Here is a 21597-nt window from a genome sequence, read left to right on the forward strand (position 1 = left end):
TCAGTATATTGTCGCTGTTTGTCTTTTTGGGGACTCTAGAAGCCCCCTGGCTGAGTAAATAAAAAGGCAAGAAGAAAAGGAATTATGGCAGCAGGGTGGATTTGAAGCAGCCTGTGAATAAATATGTAGATGATTTCACTCTCAAAGGCTTTATACCCACTGAGAATCAGTTCTTGTGTGGAAAATGGAGGGGAAAAATTATTCTCTTCTGACAAGCAGCAGCTTTTTTTTTTTTCCAGTTCAAGAGAGATTCTTAGAAATGGATAAACACTTATCATACTCTCCTCATCACAGACATTAAAAGACATTTCCATTTAGACCATCAAAATGAATGCCTAATATTTCATAAATATGTTGTTTTCTGTTTTCTTTTAATCACTTTTCACAAAGAAAAAGGATAAGAAAAGTACATGAGAAGCCTTGATAGCATCATAATGCATTCCACTCACAGTGAGGCAGGTGAGACGTTCTTTGAGTACGCATGAAAAATGAGATATTTTAACATAAACTTCAGGACACACTGCACCATCCGAGGAAATGTAAAATAGTCAAAAGAGTTCCTGCATGGACTGCAAAGTGAGAATGGTTTGTCAGTTTTTAATATGCAGAGATTCAGTTCTTTATAAGCTATCCATCTTAAAAGGACAGAGGTGTGAAAAAACGCAGAAATATCTGCCAAAACCATTTCATGAACTCTAAATGGTGAAATAATCTCACAATTTCTGTCAAGTCTTAGGAAAGTGCTTTCCTCTCACACTGTTACAATCAGCGTCGTGTGTTGGCTCAGACGAACCTCTGAGACTTTGTGTTTAAATCCTACATACGGATGTCTCCCATCAGAGCTGGGTCCAGTCATCGCACCGCTACAATTGGCTCGACCGAGAGGATGTCGGTCCGCCCTGTTAGCGCCTGCCTTGCAGTGAAGAGCACGTGTGCGTCTTTCAGGTTGTGGGAATGACTTGATGAGGCTTGACTCTGCTGTAACAAGTCCTGAGCCAGAGCCTGTCGTGGCCTAGATGACTGGTGGTTGTCAGGCCAGGCGGTTCGGTGACAGGGAGCGCAGGCGACTGCAGGGCGATGCTCTGGCTCCAACCCGACCGCTGCTCTGCGTCTCCACCTGCACCTGTCAAAGAGGAGGCGCAGCTCCTGGCGGAAGGCAGGATTCAGACAGCAGTAGATGAAAGGGTTGTAACAGGTGGAGCTCATCGCCAACCAGTGAAAGCAGAAATACAGAGCGTTGGAGGAGTGGATGGCCTGGCTGGAAAGGAGCACTACGTAGCAGTTGAGTGGAAACCAGCAGATGGCAAACACTCCCACGACCAGGAGCAGCATGGCCAACGTGCGCCTGCGCTTCCTCCTTTGAGTGGCATGCTGAGCTGTTGTTGTGTCACCGATGGCATTGTGGCGCCACAGCCGACGGGCCACTGTGGTGTAGGAGGCGCTGATGATGAGCAGCGGCAGCATATAAAGCAGTATGAAGGTCAAGAGGTCAATGTACTGCCAGTAGACATCGGATGGCTCTGGGAAGTCTGGGACACACAGGCTTCTCTCCTTCTCCTTACTGATGAAGTCATAACAGGAAAAATGAGAATGGAAAACACATAAGGAGAGCAAATCATAATAAAGAGAGCAAAAACTGTCATTTAAGCAGCTTTAGGATGCAAATGGATTTCAGATTTATTTTAGGCTGACCTGTAAATGAGTTGACTGTAAAATCTAAGCTAAATAGCTAAACACACTGAGTGTTTATGAAGATGATAACTGACTCAGTCAATGGGAATAAAAAAAAAAAAATCACATTTAACAGAGACAACACATCGTCATTCGAGCTGCTGAACATACAGGGAACAAATAAGAGAGCGATAATTAACCTTTAACTATTACTGAATTACTGAAAAAATAACACGTGTAAAGGGCTCGATGAGCTACAGAAAGGACTAATCTCCATAAATCACCTCTCCATTGTGCTTTATCTTGTATTCTGAAGCAATAAAAACCAACCCTTCACTGCTAAATGCTTAACAATTAGACGTCATTTTAAATATCTCAAGTAGTACGGTGTCTTTCCTTACTTAACAATGACTTTTCTTGTGTTCCCTGAAGTACTCACAAGTGGAAAAAGGTGTTATCAGGGAATTTACTTCATTCATGATAAGAAACCAAAGCACAATATAAACAACCTTTAATGATAAAATAATTTTTGATGAATCAATTTTAAGCACTAAATGCTGGTAAATTTGTGTGTGTGTGTGTGTGTGTGTGTGTGTGTGTGTGTGTGCGCGCACGTGTTCAACCCCTATAAAATGAATTTGTAGATCCCTCAGACAATCTTGCTTGTTCAGATATGTTTTGATGATAAACCTGCACAGGAGTCAGTAAATGCTTCACAGCTTAACTGTTGCCATAGCAACAGTGGACACAATTAACATAATGGGATAAACGGGTGTGTCAGTGTACAGCTTCTCAGACTGCACCTTCATCTTTTCCATAATTTGTAAGGTTTGAAAAGCATATCTCAGCATAAAGGTCGCAGGAGAATATAGATTGTGAATTTATTGAAGTTTTAGATAAGAAAGTGACAGATAAAGTTTCATCTCAAGGCTTTCTTTGCTTTTATAAAGCTCAAGATGCACAATTCAGTCTTCAAATGGGGCTAATGCAAAGTCTACACCGGCCAGAAATATGTAAGCTAAACATTAGCTGTGTTAACATTCATCTTTAGAGGCTTGATATTCAAAGGGCGACATCTCCAACGAGGCCTTTCGGGCTCAGTTTCGCAGTTTGGTCATCTATTGCCCATGTACCCCAAGAAAAGGTTTTTAAAAAGTCAAAATACAAATTTTGAAAATGACTGGTGAATTTATACAAATGTGTGAAAAAAATAGTTATATATGACTGATATTTATAAACCAAAGTCTGCATTAGTACTGTGGGTGACTTAGCACATCTGTGTCACGAATGAAGAATGGGACTCTAACACATTAATTGTGATTAATTAATTATAGAGAAATGAATGCATTTAAAAAAATAACACATTTAATCAAAGTTTGCATTCCAAATAACGCAGAAGGTTTGTCAGTGCATGATTTCTCTGGTACCTCTATTAGACTGATGCACAGCAGTCGGAGCTGCTGCATGGCCAGACTAAAAATGCAACATGTATAATCTCCCCCTGGCTTACTGTCAGAAATGAAGGTCTACCAATGAAGAGTGTTGATGAAAACATGTAAATAGTCAAAGTACTGTAACATGGTTTAGACTCTTACTTAGAGAACAGCTAGAGCTGGTTGTTAAAGTCCTTAAAATGATACTTAAACTGTAGCTTCGTCCAGTTTTGGCCAGAAATTATTTCTATTTCTACTATTATGAACAGAAATGCAATTAAATGCACTTTCCTGAAATTATCGAAGCTTGGCTTTACAACATCGTCTCTGTCTATTATTTGATTGAGGTCTCCACTAAACTTAATTTAAATGAAAAAAGTATTTTGCTTTTGGGGCCAAATATTGTAATGGGATTTAAATGGGATAAATCAAGATTGATTAATTACAACGCCTATAATGAATTTGATCATTTTTTAATTGAATTCCCACCCCAATTATAACATTACAGCCTTTATAAAATTTGCTGCTTTCAAGATGTCATGCATTGAGAGAACCGGCCATCGCCATCGCCGTTGTTAAGGCAGGTGTACAAGCGAGGGATTGACAACAGATGATGCGTCAAACACAAACAGCCTAGAATATATAAGTGTTTATCCTAAAAAATGCTATTAAGCAGATCTTTTTTTCAAGCACTAGTTCATCACAGCTAATCAACAGAGAAATTAAAAGTCTTGAATTGTCAGCAGGTTGTTGATAACAGATTATGGATGAAAAATATTGTTTCCTTTTGACTGATTTCATCTGATCTCACTGCTTTAAGGTTCCTAACATCTACTTGACTTATGCTATAAAAGTAAACATCCACAGAGGAGGAAATCTGACTTATTATGCAGTATCTCTCCTAGCTGTTCATCAGTTTACCTGTATGTGAAAGTCAGAAGTTTTTGGTAGATTGCATGTGGGAGGGAAAAGCAGCTGGCCATTGTCCAGATGACAGCCACCCAAACACCACCTTGTGCTGGAGTCATGCGTGGTCTCAGAGGATGCAAAATCACCTGAGGGGGGAAAAAAAACCAAACAGGGATCAAATCCATTGCAAACATAAATGCCTTTGCACATATTAGATCAATATAAAGCATCTGCAGAGCCCTGCGGGTGAAATTACTCATGTCAGTTTGCAAAGCAAAGGCAAAGACTGCAGCATGTTATTAACTAAAAACATTTAAAATAGCAACAAGGACGAAACAGTACACCTTATTAAAAAGGTGTTTATGAACCTTACCCGTGCTCCAACAAAAAAAAAAAAAAAAAAACCCTTTTACAAGAGTTCACAGTGACTAAATCTCAGAAGAGAAATGTCTGTCTTCTGCTCTGTTTAGTAGTGAGCAGAGGAGTTAAATAGAAACACGGCGTCCTTGCCTTATCAATGCTGGTGTAGCATCTATCAAATAGAAAAAAGCTTCTTGCTCCTTTCAAGCAATGAGATAACAAATTTAGCCTTGTTGCTGGCCTTTCTGCAAAAATCCCCAGATGGAATATTTCTTTGAATGTCTTTTTTTATGGCATGATGAATGTACTGACCTTCTGCTTTATGCGGCTCTACCTCAGCAGAGATGTAGCATTTTGATTTTAGAAACTACGAACACATCTATGGTTTCATTTCAACAGCTTTTTCCATATTTTTTTTTAAATCCCAAACAGAGTAAACTTTAGGTTTAAGTGCCTTTATTAACTCCATAAAGAATGAATCACTAAATATTTTACTCCATCCTTAGTTTCTAAAAGCATACAGCTCTGGATGGGATGGGAGAGGACGAGATTATGGATTAATTAGAAAGTTTTTTGCACATGAGTGGTTTCATAGAGCATAGAGTTAATTTACAACAATATATAAAGAACAGCTTCATTACTGCCTTGCATTCAATATGTGTATGTTATTTTCAGAAAATGTTGACGTACCTGTAATCAAGGTTCTGCTCGGTTAAAAAGCCCACACTGTTTCGTATTATTAGATCATTAGTTGCAAAGCATTAAAGTATAAGTAGCAGGGATGTGAGGGATTCTGTAAATGTACATACATGTACATACATGTACAGAAGGTAAGACACAAGCACAGTAAGTAATAAATTGCAATAAGATTCCTGGTGTGTGTTTCCAACACACACATTGTCTGTTTTGTACACTATTACATTGACGTCTTTTGTGTTTTCTGTGCCGTCATCTTAGCCAAGTAGTTTGTATAATGTGAAAGTTGTGAAACTTCTTATTTTGGTATTGGTATTGCGATGGACTGGCGAGTTGTCCAGGGTGTACCCTGCCTGTCGCCCAAAGCCAGCTGGGATAGGCTCCAGCTTCCCCGCGACCCTGCATTGGATTAAGCGGTTCAGAAAATGAATGATATTATTAGATTATTATCATATTGACTTATTAAGCCTGTGACAATATGCTTTAGTCGTAATTCAATTCGATTCTGATTTTTTTGGGTGTCGATTAGATTTAAATTGCGGTTCTCACAATACTTCGATATTGCTGATTTTTGTAGACTAAAAACAAAACAAAAAAAAGATGTACAAAACTTCTTTTGCTAGTCATTTTTCTTGATTTCAATTAGGAACAAAACAACGCAGTAGCCAGACCATCATTCTGCTGCTAGAATGACCAAGAAGACATGTAAAGAAAATCAATAAAAACAATAAAAAAAAGGACAAAAAATTTATAGTGGATTATTTTTATCTATTTGGAAAAAAATCATTTTTCAAATTTAAAAAAAAAAAGTTTTTTACTAAAAAAAAAAATCTATTTTAAAATTGTGAAGCAAAAAATCCCGATTTTTTATTTTTTAAATTAGATTTCCCACCCTTAACAACACTGGCATGGGGGTGTCTTGGTGCTCGGGGAGCGCTGCCACTCGCTGGCGGTCTGGGGATCCCGGCCCTCCGTCGGTGTGGGCTGGGCCCTCTGCCTGCGGGGGTGGGGGGCTGCTTCCGGGCTCTTGGGGCCCGCGCTCTGTCTGCCCTGGGTGGCCGGTGCCCGGCGGGGCCGGTCCTCGCTGGTCCGGGCCTGCTATGGCCTGTTCCCCCTGACTGCAGGGAACTCTGGCTGGGACCCCCCTCTGCCGCCTCCTGGGTCGGCGCATGGCTGGCTCCGGGGTGGGGCGGTTGGGGTCTGCGCCTGGGGGTGGCTGCCGATGGCCCCGGTCTCGGGGGTACTCCTGGCGTGCCTCTTGCCTTTGTGTGGGAGGGGTCACACTGGCATGACCACCTTTTCCGGAACACATTCCACTCTGCATGGCAAGTGCGTATATGTTTGTACGTATGTATGTGTGTGTGTGCATAGAGGTGTGTGTGTATATGTGTATATATGTATATATTTATGTATGTATATATATATATATATATATATATATATATATATATATATATATATATATATATATACATATATATATATATATATATATATATATATATATATATATATCATTATATCTGTAAAGCTTCCCTTGGCAGAGAAAATTTGCTCAGCAGAACACAGCATCCGGACCATCATTCTGCTTGCCTAAATGCTGGACAAGACAAAAAAAAAAAAAAAAAAAAAAAAAAAAAAAAAAGGATGCCTCCTGGACGTCACCACAAGGGAGATTTCTGGGCACTTCCACATGGGAGACGCACAACATTCTGTCACTCGCCTGACCTGCATGTCTCAGGATTTCCCTGGGAAGTTTGAAATAGTGGCCAGGGTGAGGGGAGTCTGGGCCTTTTTGGGTCTCTCCCGAAGCATTGTCCTACGATGTCTCGTCAGGCGAGTGTCCAGTTGAGCTGCCGTTGTACTTTATCAGTGTTTTACATCCTTTTAAGCTTGTACCTTTCCTTTTATAAAACCTAAATGACTTAAAAGACATTATAGTTGATTGTACATGCCAGAGTTTGCTTGACATGTACATGTAGCATTTGCATACCTTGCAACCAGCGGTGACGGCTGTACATGGGGCTTATAATGCTGTGTTATTGATTGGATATAAATGGTGTGCACTCTGCCCATTCTGCCCACACTAGTAATGGTGGGGACTGTTTATTCTGGTACTGATGCAAAAGTCTCCCTTATTTCTATGAAATTGTTTAACAAAACCATCGTCAAGTTAATACTGGATTCAGATTTTTTTTTTATCTGTTTGTCTTTTCATCCTCATTGTTTTAATCAAGCTTTAAGGAACTGCTGATTTAAATGAAACATTTTTAAGCTTTTTCTATAATGTGTGTACAATGTGACATTGAAGTCATTCGCAACGCATTTTATTTTACAAATTGAACATAATCATCTTGCAATCTCTCTCTATGCTCTTAACCAGACACAGTGGATTTTAACATGAGATTTTTTTCTTCCAAACCTTTAACAGACTTTAAGTACAGACCAACCATCCAAATCAATCCAAATTTTCTCAGCTGGGGTTGTGATTTCAGAGGCTGTACCTGGGTCACAAATTTCATTCTCCTTCTAAAATTGATCTCACATGTTGTTCATTTAGGAAATAACATCTTGTAGCCTGCTGACATGTGAAGAATATGTGTCTTTTGTGTTTAAAGCAGCATGTGTCCGTTTTGTAAGGTGAGGATTTTGTAACAGAAATAATGCATTTTAGCTCTAACTGTGTTTTTTTTCCAGCTGAGGAAGCACCTAAGGGTCCTATTTAAGGGCAAGAACAAATTACCTATAAGGATATGTGGATTGTTTGGCTCAGCACCACCCCTGCTCAAGTAGCTCACAATACAGGAGCTTCAATAAGCTTGTTACACAAAGTTTAAGTGTCATCAGCAATGCCACATCACCTTCTTTTTATTTTATATGTACAAATAAGTATGCACACATTCACCTACCCTGCTTCATAGAAATGTTGACACATACTGCAGCAGAGCCAGAAGTCTTCAGACCAGTTTGCATATTGCTTATTGTTTGTTTCTCTGCCAGAGCAGCTCTTCCCTTAATTTAGTCTCAGAGCAAAAGATTATTTGCAGTTATTTAACCATGAAGGCATGATTAACATGATGTAAACTGAACAGTTCAGAGGCACAAACATACAGCCTTAGTACAGTTGCTGTTAATTATTTCAGCTCTTTAATGAGCTTCTCCCCCTGGAGCAGAGCTAGGGAAATCTCTATCTTTCTTTCTCGTGACAGTCTTAAGAGCTAATTTCATTACAATGTCAATGGCTTTGCAACAGACCTTTTAGAAAACAGATTAGTTTTAGGGTTTTGTTTTAAGAAAAAGCTGCTCGGAAAAACTATGGCAAAATTAGTCTGAAAAAAATGTGTTTTATGGACAAAGGCATTTATTTACACTTGCTTTTGGGAAAACAGGGCTTTAATCAAATGTTTTTGTGTTTATCTTTTCCACTGTCTTTTCCCATCTGCTGTTTTAAATATTTTTTCTGTGTTTTATTGTGGGGTATTTTGACATTTACCTTTCTGAGAAAAGTGCTATATAAATTAATTTTACTGACATGGAATCTGATTCATTCCAACTATATTGTTTGTTCATACACAAAAACAACACAGTTGTTGGCATCCTATAAATACTACCCCCACTAGGAAAGAAATATCCCTTGTATTGTTTCCACTTTGGCACATTATTGCCAATTTAAATGGTTATCAAGTCATTGCATCTCCATTAGGAGGAAGGATGTAGGGCAGATGGAATCAAACACTGTAGCACACTTTTAGCCACATGCCTTCATATAAAATGAGACTGAGATCAACAAAAGGGTTGCCATGGCCAGTTGTCACGGTTACAAGTTAATACAATACATAATGACAAAAACAATTTGGCATGTTCTAGTCGGCCTCACAGCCGACTAGAACATGCTTACTAGAACATGTTTACTGTGAAGCATCATTTAGTTATAATTAAAAATAACCAAGATCCGAGCTAAAATAGATTCTTTTCCCAACGAATCTGTCACTGGCATGGATTTCATGTTTACTCTTTAGTACTTTGTTTTTGACCACAAGCGGTTATATTCTTGTTAATATGGCCATATGCCTGTATATTGACAGTACCTCACATGGGCTTTCAGAGGGGGATATTCTTGGTCAGTAAGCAGCAAGTCATGGTAAGAATGATCAGTTTTTATTAACCCCAAGAGGAAAACTATGTTGACATAGCAACAATATGTTTACAGTGCTTTTCCTATGTCCCTATAACTTCACATAGTGATGCACCAGACACCTGAATTCATCCTCCCATACATTCTCATCTGAGACAGACAGACAGACAGACAGACAGACAGACAGACAGACAGACAGACAGACAGACAGATAGATAGATAGATAGATAGATAGATAGATAGATAGATAGATAGATAGATAGATAGATAGATAGATAGATAGATAGATAGATAGATAGATAGATAGATAGATAGATAGATAGATAGATAGATAGATAGACATATATATATATATATATACACATATAGAAAAGCTTATCTTAACCTTGGCAGAAAATGCTGGTGCTGGTCAGCTTCATTGACAATAGTGGTGTGCAGGGACAGAATAATGTTGACACACATGTGCACTCCAACGAGGTGCCTGCCTCCTCTCCACAGCAGGGTCCCTGATGTGAATCAGGATGTGCATGAGCTGATTTGCTCTGAAGTTTGTAACTAGTTCTTGTCTTTTTTCCTCTTGTTCAGTAACAAGTTTCTGTCGCTGCACCATTCTGAAATGGACACTTCAATCACTAAAGCCATTGTGTTGCTCCGGCTTGTAAATAACAAAATCAACAACAATTATTTCTACTTTAGCAGCATGGGCAGCACGTTTATTATCAGAACAGTTGATATAAAGTCCACTGCTGATCTTTGTATTAACTCTCGTTTATTGATTTGATGTTCATTCTAATGCAGGCAGATCTCTCCTCTTGTACATCCAGCCACTCAACCAGGGTCTTTTTGAAGTAATGTTGTGTTCTTTTTTTTCTCTATTTATTCATTTTAATTTGCAAAATCAGAGTAATTCACTGAGGTAAATTAGCAGCTCCTCTCATCCACTACATGACTGCTGTGACTTTGCATTTAGTAACTGTTCATCCACTGGGCTTTGATCATGCAGCACTCATTTCAGTTCAGTTTACTGTACCAACCCTGCTGCCAGCATGTGGAATTTGACTTCTGTGTAGTTTGTAGGAGTAAATTTCATTAAAACACAGCCACATCTAACCAACTGTTCATCATTCACAAATTACAGATCATATTATGTACAAGCCAGTGATACATGATGAGCATTCCAGTGGATTAAATATCTGTACTAAAGTGGGAGAAAACACTCTTTCACTGTAAATGCATGAGCAGCTGAAACAAATGGTGAGCCTGGTGGGTGGGATCGAAAATGATTTTAAGTGCTCTTGTTAAATTCACATTTAGCACAGTGGAGTGGTTGACAGAAGTGGGGAAGCTGATATTTTGGATGGCTTACTGTGCAAACAGTTTACTAGAGCTTCTGTACGTAGTATGGAGAAGTATCTGCAGTGTAAAGAAAATTTAATTTTCATCTGTGCTGGGGGCCTTTTTTGAACAACCTGAAGCATTTTCATTAAATTTACTAAGATACCAAGTAGTAGCAGGTTTGTTGTAGTAGTTTGCATAGAAAGTATCACTTTTGCTGTTTTAGTATGAGTTGTCCAAAGATGCAATTTAGCTAATGCACACTATGTTCAAATAAAATGAAATGCAAAGAAATGCAATCAAATCAAATCAAATCTATAAAGCACTTTTCATAGATTAAAAACATAGCTCAAAGTGCTTTGCACATTTAAAAAGACCATCTAGACAGATACCTTTTTTGTTAATGAGCCTTTATCCTTCTCAAAGAATGAGGTAAAAAAAAAAAAAGGACAAAAAATTACTGAGAGGCAACACACCACCTACCATCTTTGCAGCTGAAGGTCAGATTAGGGATGTTTAACGGTGTTCTTTCTCTCAGCCTGGGTGCCTCTGCATGAAACTGCAGATGGAGGGGTTGACATTGATCTTAATTTTTTTGCTTTTATTCTTGAAATTTCACATGCTGGAGAACAGAAAAATGCAGTTGAAGTGTTAGCTAACCTTTTAGCTGTGTGTGCACTTGAGTTGTGCCGGTTTTCAGGTATAAAAGGATAATGTCCTCGAATGAACCCAATAACCTCCGATGTAAGAGCAGTTAGTCTTTAGTCATTAAGACAGGAGCAGAAGGGCGACAATGGATTCTTTGGAGCTGGCTATTAGAAATAAAGGCATGGGAAGAACCTGAAGGTTCTGGAGAAGGAAAACTTCCGCAGCACGATTATGGAGTTGGGCAGAAATAAAGTTGTTCTCCTGTTTTCCCTTTTGGTCAATTCAGAGACCTGCTGGTCTTATTGAGCTACATGGCAGCTATGAAGGCATCATCACGCTACAAATTCCAGGACGAAAACTTTCAGCCTATGGTTTCTTTACTGTTTGCTTCGGCTCTGTGCTTTTTCAGATATTATAGTATTAATATAAGTGAGAACAGCCCAAAATCTGTAATAAACATGTTACATTCACTCCTCCCTCCCGCTATAAATTCTCTACAAATGGCACCATCCTAAATAATAAAATGCAAACTTTTAAATATTTGATCTTTGTGCTCTACAGCAAAAGTTGCAAATCATCTTATTTCTGATCTTAAACTAGATTTATTTTCTCTTCTGACACTTGATTTTTGAATCCACATCTACTCCAGAAGTTCAGGCAGAGGAGGTGGAGTCCAAGTTAATTTCAATACCAAATTTGCTATTATATTAAAAAGTATTCGGGAGGGGCCAGACGAGGTGGCTCGGACATCTGGTTAGGATGCCTCCTGGACGCCTCCATGGTGGGGTGTTCCCACATCCCCTGTGGGAGGAGACCCCATGGAAAACCCAGGACATGCTGGAGGGATTATATCTCTCAGCTGGACTGGGAATATCTCGGGATCCTCCAGATGAGCATGTGAGTGTGGCTGGGGAAAGGGATGTCTTAGCTAAGCAGCAGAAAATAGATGAATGGATTAACAAGTAATTCATACTCCCTCTGAAAGTCTTTTCCTTAGCCTCTCTCAGAAACATAAGTCCCATAAACCTCTTTTTGTTTGTTGTGTTATATGCTCTGTCTGGTACATACAGTTTTACAAACAGTTTTATAACTTTTAATCCGATCTTCTGTTTCTAATGACAAAGTCATTTTTGTAGGTGATTTGATGTCACTGCTGACAGTGACACTGTTAGTATTACATCCAAGTCTTAATCAGACTTGATAGGTTTTGGTGTCAAAATCAGTCTTATCTGTGCTGGTCTTTTCAAATATTACTGCAGCATTTTATACTATTGGACATATAACATTATTGCAAAGACTTGAGCATTTATTATATCATCAAAAATTCTGATTCTGCTCATTTAATCGGAGTATTCTTATTTACTTGTGTTTTTTAAACCATACAATACTCAAACAATCTGCACCATACAATATGTCCTTGGTAGAGCTTCCTCTAAAGTATTTTAGATGTGAGCAAAGACAACCACTTTGTCAACTGATAGCCTTTCATTTTCAAGGTGAGACCACTACAATACTATCAAACACTACATTTACTGTCTACTTTATGAAGAACACCTTGTTATTATCAGGTTGGTCCCCCTTTCTGTCTTCATCACCAACCTTGGTTATTTATGGCAGAGATTAATCCAGAAACATGAAAGAATGAATGATTATTATGGGTATGTATTACTGTGATGGCCTGAGCTGCCATACAGTAAAGGTCTGGTAACTTTCTTTTTTTTTCCCCAATTACTTAAAAAATACACTTAATCATTTTCTATATTTTTATTAGCTGGGTTGACAGGGGGTTGACTAACTGGGTACTGACATTTAGTTAACTTGTTTTGTCACCTTGTCAATTTGCTTGGCTTGCAGTTAATATACTTTCCTTTTGAGTTGCCAGTTCCTGTGTGGAGTTCCCAGTGTTGGGGAAAATTGTTATGAGTTTGGTTTGTATTAAGTATTAGACATATATGCATTGGTTTGCTGTGATCCTGCTGTGTTTTGTGTCAATGCACAAAGCTTTCTTTAAGTCATATGATCCTTGTCTGGAATATGCAGACAAAGTCTGAGACAGGAAGAGTTTCCTGCAGGGCATCTGTTTTTGTCAACAGCTTGGTTGACCAGTTGTCTAAAGGTTAAAGGTTAAAGGCAATAAAGTAATATAGTGAGTGATTGATGCTTAGTGAGCTCAGTTTAGCTTTGGAGGAGAGAATGATTGTTTTCTGTGGTCTGCCCAGCAACTAGGAGGAGTTAAGCATGGTATATAATTGGGTGTTACTTCAGCATCTGCAGAGAGCGTTCTCTCTCCAAGCTCCAGCATGTGCTTGTATTAGTTTATAATAAAATGTTCATTGTAAGAAGACAGTTGACTCTTAGATGTATTACAACTTCTCAAGACCAGAGTATTTTCCACCACACCAGTCCTGCCAAAGAAAAGAGTCCTGGAGCTCCTTAAATCAGGCTGAGGTCTAATCAGGCAGTACCATCTGTTTTAGGAGGGAAGTGTAGGAGGGGTTTAGGCTCTTCTATTACTTGTCAGTTGTGTTTTGCATTATTTAGGAATCTCAGATTGTTTAGTTTTTTTTGTCTTAACAGGTTACATGTAACACTATATTGATCAGTTAAGTTTATGTTATAGTTGGTATTGAGTATTGTAACTGTATACATACAGTTTCTGAGACATGTTGTATCACTTTATGGTAGAAACTTTACAAAAACCCTGTTGTACCCCGTATGATACTGGTCTCCAGCCCTTTGGTGGACACCAGAAAGCAGATGATTACTCTACAGAAATTTTGACTCATCACATGGTAATAAATAGTAAAAAAAAAAAAAAAAAAAAAAAAACTAAAAAAAAAAATTGAATTTTTTTGTTCAGATTTTGTTAAAGGCCAAATAAAGACTTCATATTTTTTTTAAAAATGACTTTATTCTAAGGTTGGGCTTTAAAGGGCTAACATGCTCAATTGGGCTGAGATCTGGTGACCTTGGAGGCCATTGAACTCAATGGCATGATCAAGAAACCAGTTTGAGAGGATATGAGGAATGTGACATGGTGCATGGTAAGAAGATAGAACACTGTGGTCATAAAGAAATGGATATAGTCAGCAACAACTTTCAGGTAGACTGGGGCAGTTTTGCTATATTCAATAAGGGGTACAAAGTGTGCAAAGTAAATATCCTTAACACCATCACACTAGCAGCCGCCTGGACTACTGATAAAAGACAGGATGGATTCATGCTTTTATGTTGTTCATGACTATTTCGAACCCGACCACCTGAATGATGCAGCTGAAAAACTCATCAGAACAGGCAGCATTTTTACAATTTTATCATCCAGTTTTAGTGAAACTTCAAATTGTAGTCTCAGCTTCCTGTTCTTAGCTGGCAAAAGTGGTTTGTGGTGTGGTTTTCAGCTGCCGTAGTCATTTGCATCAAGGCTGGGGATATTCTGTGTTCAGAGATAGAATTCTAGGTTGTAAACAGTGGTCATTTGAGTTCTTCTATCCAAGCCAGTCTGCCCATTCTTCTTGGATGTCCAGAAAACTGTTTGTTACTGAATAGATTTTCTCTTTTTTAGAGAAAACGTGGTAACCTTGGGGGGGGGGGGGGGGGGGGTTGCCCATGTTTTTTCTTTAGTTTCAAACAACCAAACTGATTGGAGATGAGAGAGAAAATAAATCTGACATCACCCTATCATGAAAATTATTTCTCCCATTGTCTTTTTTTTCAGCTTTTTACATTAAACCATTTACAACAACCAAGTGGCACAAAAAAACGTGACAAAAAATGGAGCCGTGTGTACCATAGACCAGTTATCACCAACTCTGGTTCTCAAGGGCCGATGTCCTGCAGGTATTGAATGTTTCCCTCCTGCAACACCTGATTCAATTAAAATGGATCTCCAACTGATTTCTCCACAAGTCTGTTAATGACCAATTTATTTAAATCAGGTGTATCTCCAAGAACACACCAAATACTTGCGGAATACTGGCCACTGAGGACTAGAGGTGTGATCCCTGATGTTTACCATGGACACTTAAGTCAAGCTTTGGTTATAGCTTGGTTAGACTGCTCTCCTTTTCCCAGCATAGAAGCCCAGGAATGGGACCAATGGAGTCAGACACACCAAAGTGTGCAGCAGGCAGCTACACAGCCCTCAATAATTTATATGTGCGGTAAATGATACATAATTAATGACTACAATTTGTCTTGCTTTCTTTCTTTTTCCTTATAGAAGCTTCTTCTGTTACTTCCTCAATTATCATGCCTCTTCCTCCTCTGGTCGGGTCAGTGCCTACTGATCACGAGCCAACAATACAATTCCCAGGATTATCCTGCCCCTGCGCTGATGGAGATCACCTGTGTTCACCTCGTTCTCCTCTTGTGTTGCACCTGTTTCCCTGTATTTTATCCCTGACTGTGTCCGAATGCCCACCCTGTTCCTTACATAATGCCCTATATAGTGCTCATGCCATTTTCTAGGATGTCCAAATGTCCAGAGAGAAAAAAAGTAGTGCACTCAAAATTACCCACAATGCAAAAGTAGTGAGCATCGATGGTCACTAGACGGGTCAAGATAGACCACAATGCATTGCGGGAAGGAGATCCAAGTGGCGCAAGTAACACAAACGTCAAAGAAGGTTAAAAAAAAATCAATTAGCTCATTTATCCTTATTTATTAAATGAATCTGCAGAAAAGAAAGAATAAAACACAACATAAAGAAATAAAATATTTTCATGAGTTTGGATTGGATTTGGAACAACACATCAAGGTTGCTGTGGTGACAGTGGGTAGGCATGTGATCTGCAACAAGGCAAAAATCGGCTGCTTAGTGTCCGAATTGCCAACAGAATGAGTGCACTACGTAGTGTGCTATACAGTGTAGCCATATGTAGTAAATGATGAGTTAGGGAATAGTGCAGATGTTCGGACACAGCCCCTGTGTTTGGACAGCTAGCTTGTGTAATCTTGTCATGTCCTTGCCAGGCCTTCACCCTACTGCACTGCATTTTGTGTCTTTTGCTACACTGTTGAAATTCATTAAAAGCCCTTTTACATCGATCCTATATTTGTGTCCTCCGGCGCCTTCTCCAAGCTCAGTCTGACATCAACACAAAGGCCTGCATCTTTTTGACTATCAAGTCTTTCAGGCAAAAGTGAAATTGAAAGTCTTAAGAAACATGACAGGGCAATAATAATGACTCCTAATAGAGGGAATAGCTATCTTTTCTGTTAATGTGTATATATTTGTGGTGATGTCTTCTCAGGATAGATCAAAGATTTGCAGTCGAATCGCTGCAGTATTTTCCTTCAATTAAGTAAAATCAGCTTAATAAACCTTGTTATTTTGAGTTCATGAGAACACACGTTTTTCAATTAGTCTGATCACAGTTACAGCAGCTCATATTTCTATAAATATGAATACATGCATGCAAATATGTGCTTGCACTGAACAACCTAACCTTAAATCGAGCCAAAGTGTCTATGCTTTTAATGCACAATTACCAAAATGGAGGAGAATATCATGTGGAGCTCTGTGTTGTGATGAAAAGCTCTGCATGATTAATAGGAAATAAATTGACTTTTTATGCGTGCATTTGCAGAGGTACAATACTCTGGAGGTAGCAATGACGAATTCAGATAATAAGAAAAGTATTCAATGTTTTCCATCACTGAGATGGACTGGCGATCTCTCCAAGGTGTACCTCCCTCTCACCCAATAACTGCTGGGATAGGCGTCAGCAGTTCAAAAAATGAATGAATGAATGAATGCATTAATTTTCTAAAAGTCCATTTTTATTTGATCTAATTTGTAATTTAAATACAGCACTTAATGAGCCAAGTTACATGGCACATTTCTCGCCAGTGGAACCACTGGTCCAGTGTGAGCTGATGGTCACATCAGTCTGTGGCCAAAGCAGCATGTTGGAAATAACTAAAGAGAACTGGTCTGCAAATGTGTGATACTTTTAATTTTTATAAATAACTGGAAAACAGTTTAATGATAATTTATAAAGGCTAATTTTTAGAATTGTACAGCATAATTATCTTTTTGATTTTCCAGTCGGAATATCCGAAACATCAGCGTGAAAAAACATAAGTTTGCACGCCGGCTTTATTTAATGGAGGTGATGTTGCTGATTCACACTTTTGATCAAGTGTCCATGGTAATACATGAAAACACTTGCAGTGGGCTCAAGACCTACATGGCTCATATTCCTTCCTTTTAAACCATGTGCTCGTTCACAAATGGTTAGGTTGGAATTTATGTGCATGGCTGGAGGCAGTTATTACACAATAAATGCTGAGACTATGACAAGAATGGAAATGGTTATAGCTTAGGATTTGGATTTTCAGGTATTGAGATTCCTGTTATTTCACATGACAGATATTGGCAAATTACAGACATGGACAATTCACAAAATGACATGTTTCCTGGTGAGACAGGTATGGTTTGACATTGATTGTTTGAAAATTTAGTAAATATAGCACTAAAGCTGCTAAGTTATAAGCAGATGTCAACTGTGTGCATCAGTGTAATCGGTGTACCAGGAAATTCTGCACTGATAAACATTCTGTGTGTTGCAATTAAATGCATTCACTTTGAACACATTGATTTTTCTGTAAATAATTACAACCTAATAATGACGTGTTAAAGTCCCCCCCCCTACTTAATATGTAACATAGTTCTGGTTTTGCTAGAGATGTTTTTCTGCCCCTTTCAATCCCTTCATTGGATAATAATATAATTAGCATACAGAGATCCAAAGCAGACCACATCTACATCAGTACAACAATGAATTGCTGCAAAGAAAAGGTAAAAAAAAAAAATTTTATAAACAAAAAAAAAACACCTTCACGTACATTTTTAGTGCTTTTAAATGGGCTTTGTGGAATAAATTTGACTCAGTGGCAGAAAATAATGTATAAATTAATTAGTCTTATCAGTGGAGCAGCAGTAGGTTTCTGTTTAGCTTGGTGGCATTTGAAATGTAATTTTAAGCAGCTCTTTGCAAACCTTGTTTAGTATAAATTATCTGCACTATGAAATTAATAGACAATATACTATCACAATTGTTTGAGGGGGACTGCACACACATCGCCAAAGACACTGGACCGGAGTGGAACAGGGTCATCTTTACCTTTGTGTAGTATCCCTTATTCTTTTAACAGCTCTGTAAATATCTGGCTAGCATGGAGACTAGATGCTGGAGTTTTAGGAGAGAAATTTTCACATGTGGATTCTTCTTTAAATAAAAGAGCTTTAATCTACATATGTGGAATATATAATGTATTTCTCATCTGATCATATGATTTCTCAACATTTTCTTTAGCCTGTGTAGTTACTTCCAGTAGAGAATCATTCTTGTGTTTATTGTAGAACCACTTTTATGGTCTGAAGATCCTAAGTATCAAGTTTTGTGTAGTATCCCTTATATTTATATTATATCTGAGAGGTTCTGCCTTCATGCTCTTTTAATACACAGTTATATTACTGACATGTTGCCAGTTGACTTAAAAAGTCGCTAATGTTCCTCCAGTTGGTTTTCATTTGTACTGATTACTTTTCCAGCATGTTTTTGCCTGTTTTAACTTTTTTTTTTTTTTTTTTTTTTTTTTGGTGCCATGGAAATAAAAAAAAAAGAAGCTATTTACCATTAAGTAAAAAAACATCCGATCGACATCTGATATGTTATTTGTGTTCTATTGGAAATAAAATACGGCTTTGATCTGAAAACGACCGCATTCTGTTTTTATATAAATTCCACACAGCATCCCAGCATTTTTTTTTTTTGTTTTTGTTTTTTGTTATCTAACTCGTATATCAGCATGAAAATAACCCATAAGAAATTGTTGCAGCAGGGTCTATTAATCAGAATATTTATTGAATATACTGTTCTACACTGAGGAGAATCTGTTTTTTAAGATTATCTCGAACAAAATCAGATAGAACTTATAGCAGCTTTCATCTCAAAGCTCTTAAACGTGCTCTACATGTTCCCAAATGGACATGCTACATTTCACCCCATCTTCTCTCTCACCTGGATTTTAATCTAAATATATATCTCAGTGCTTCATCTCTCATATTGTAAAATGCATCTTGAAGCATGTCAGGGGAGCTATGAGTGACAAAGCCTGTATTCATTATGATGATGGTATTTTTTGCCCCTCACACTTACAAAAGGAGGATGATGTTGTTACTTAATGTTTCCTCTACACAATTCCCTATAAAGCTGATAGAAACACTTGAATGATGTTGCAAGTGTGTATGCTATTTAAAGGATATATACTTCTGTTAAATTAAATCCTTTTTTTTTTTTTTTTTTTGTTTGGTTAAACTTGAAAGAAGAGGAAAGGAGTCAGGTGTGAAAAGAGAGGAGAGGGTTGTGAGATGATTACTCATCCCCTGATGTAGACAAACCTGTCGCCGGTCCAGTGCGATGGCCGTGAGGGTGAGAGTGGAGACATGTAGGGAGCAGTACTGTACAAAGCGACTGATGTGACACATTGTCCTCCCAAATACCCATGTGCTGTTCACAAAGCGTACCTGTCAAGAAACACACACATACGTTACATTAAGGTCATGTAAGTTCAATTTCCCACCTCATCTCAGTCAACAATTTTATGTTCTTCACTTGTGAATTTTAAATGCTTTTGTAATAAAAATATCATTTACTAGTTGATGTAATTAAACATACATGTTTCAATTGATTAGTTTATTCCTACACACACCTCAAAACACACAAAAAGAAAATTAAGGCGATATGGATCGCATCACTGGCGCCATCTTTTGGTGTAAACATCCAGGGCGCTATACAATGTACCCACAGCCAGAATTACCTTAGTCTTTTACACCTGGAAAGCCTCCAAAACACCAATGTTGCTACAAATAAGAGCTAAACTAACATTTATCTTTTGCTTCATTTTTACAGGAATTTTAGTCGCGGTGTGTTTTTGACATTAAAATATAAGTCTCGCGTGAACTTCTTATTCCTTCCAAATGTATATAAGTTGAGGCTTTTTTGGCTTATTTGAAACGTGCAGGTCTAGTCTGAGTAGAGAATAAACAGCACACAAACACACACAGAGAGAGAGAGAGAGAGAGAGAGAGAGAGAAAGAGAGAGATGGGATGCAACCTCCAAGCTGAGCTGCGTAAAGTAGATCTCACCAGGGTGAAAGGTGTATTGAGGACCGTGATGAAGATATCAGCCACCGCCAGGTTTAGAATAAATAAACTGGTGGAGGACTGGGCTCGCTTGTTTTTTACCACTACGTGGCACACTAGCGTGTTTCCAAAGAGAGAAATCACGATGATCAGAGAGTAAGCGGCCACGAGCAGCGCCTTCACGCCGCTGTCCTGCGACTCCTTCCCGCTGCTCTTCCTACTGGCCAGAGAGCGCCAGTCTTCCAGCAGACCCTCGTCAAAGTCCAGGAGGAAAAGCCCTGAAGTCTGGTTCCCCAACTGTCCGGAAACATTCAACAAACCCTCCGTGTAAGGAAGCGTGTCATCTCCCAGGAGTGAGGAGCGGTTAAGTCCCTGTCCCGCTGCTGTCCAGGGAGAGCCGCACATCCAGAAACACACCGTGAAACACACACACACCGCTCTCATTTCCATCTCTTTTTTTCCTCTTCCCGCCTTGTTCTGATCTGTGGAACTGAGAGCTGTTCACCCACTCCGTCACGCGTGTCACTGAGGTGCTACTGAGATGCTGAGGCATGAGCAACAAGTTGGAATGTGGCTCCCAGCGACTGTTTTAAACACCGCGCATCCGCGCGCTCTCGCGCGTCTGTGTGCGCCGCACATCAAGTGTGTCACCTTAAATTCAGACTTACAATCATAATCCAGTTCTGGTGTAAATATATAAACATAAAGACACCTTTCAAATGCCTCGTTTTTTTGCCGCATTTATCACTTTTCTCAAACATTAAGCTCCAAAAAATCAAAGTAATGGAGCTTATTTTCTATGCATGGGCACAGATTGGATCTCATCTACATGAAGTCTAAAAAATAAAAGAAATAAATCAAGCAAGATCATTTTTGATAACTTTTTAACACTAATTTTAAAAGATCATTAAAACTAAAACCCATTTATATTTATTTAACTATTGTTTACTCTGAATGATTATGATTTACTTTAAAAACAGCCTCACAAACCCTTGTACTTAATTGATAACAGATAACCTTGCTTTGAGCCAAATTATAAGTTTTATTCGTTTCCTCAGCAAGTTAACTTGGTACACTCGTGATATCTAGTGGTTTTGTGACTTTTACATACACTTCATAAAATTAGTTGATAAATAAAAAAAATGGTGATTGATGCATTAACAACATGTTATTTTTTTTTTAACATTAAAGAAAAACATTTAAAAATACATTAAATGTTGTATTCTTGCACTTGGGCATCTGAGCTATCCAGGTAAA

General features: G+C 38.4%; 1 protein-coding gene across 1 annotated transcript; it reads right to left on the reverse strand.

The window, feature by feature from the left end:
• Positions 1-852: 852 nt before the first annotated feature.
• gpr83 (G protein-coupled receptor 83) lies at positions 853-20745 on the reverse strand (the record flags this gene model as incomplete). The annotated part of the gene is made up of 4 exons (XM_079263840.1): positions 853-1561; positions 4026-4159; positions 19596-19721; positions 20344-20745. 4 exons carry the CDS (start codon positions 20743-20745, stop codon positions 853-855), a joined length of 1371 nt encoding a protein of 456 aa, XP_079119966.1.
• Positions 20746-21597: the final 852 nt, after the last annotated feature.

This window comes from Telmatherina bonti, assembly GCF_933228915.1.
Source record: "Telmatherina bonti genome assembly, chromosome: 3".
NCBI classification, from domain to species: domain Eukaryota; kingdom Metazoa; phylum Chordata; class Actinopteri; order Atheriniformes; family Telmatherinidae; genus Telmatherina; species Telmatherina bonti.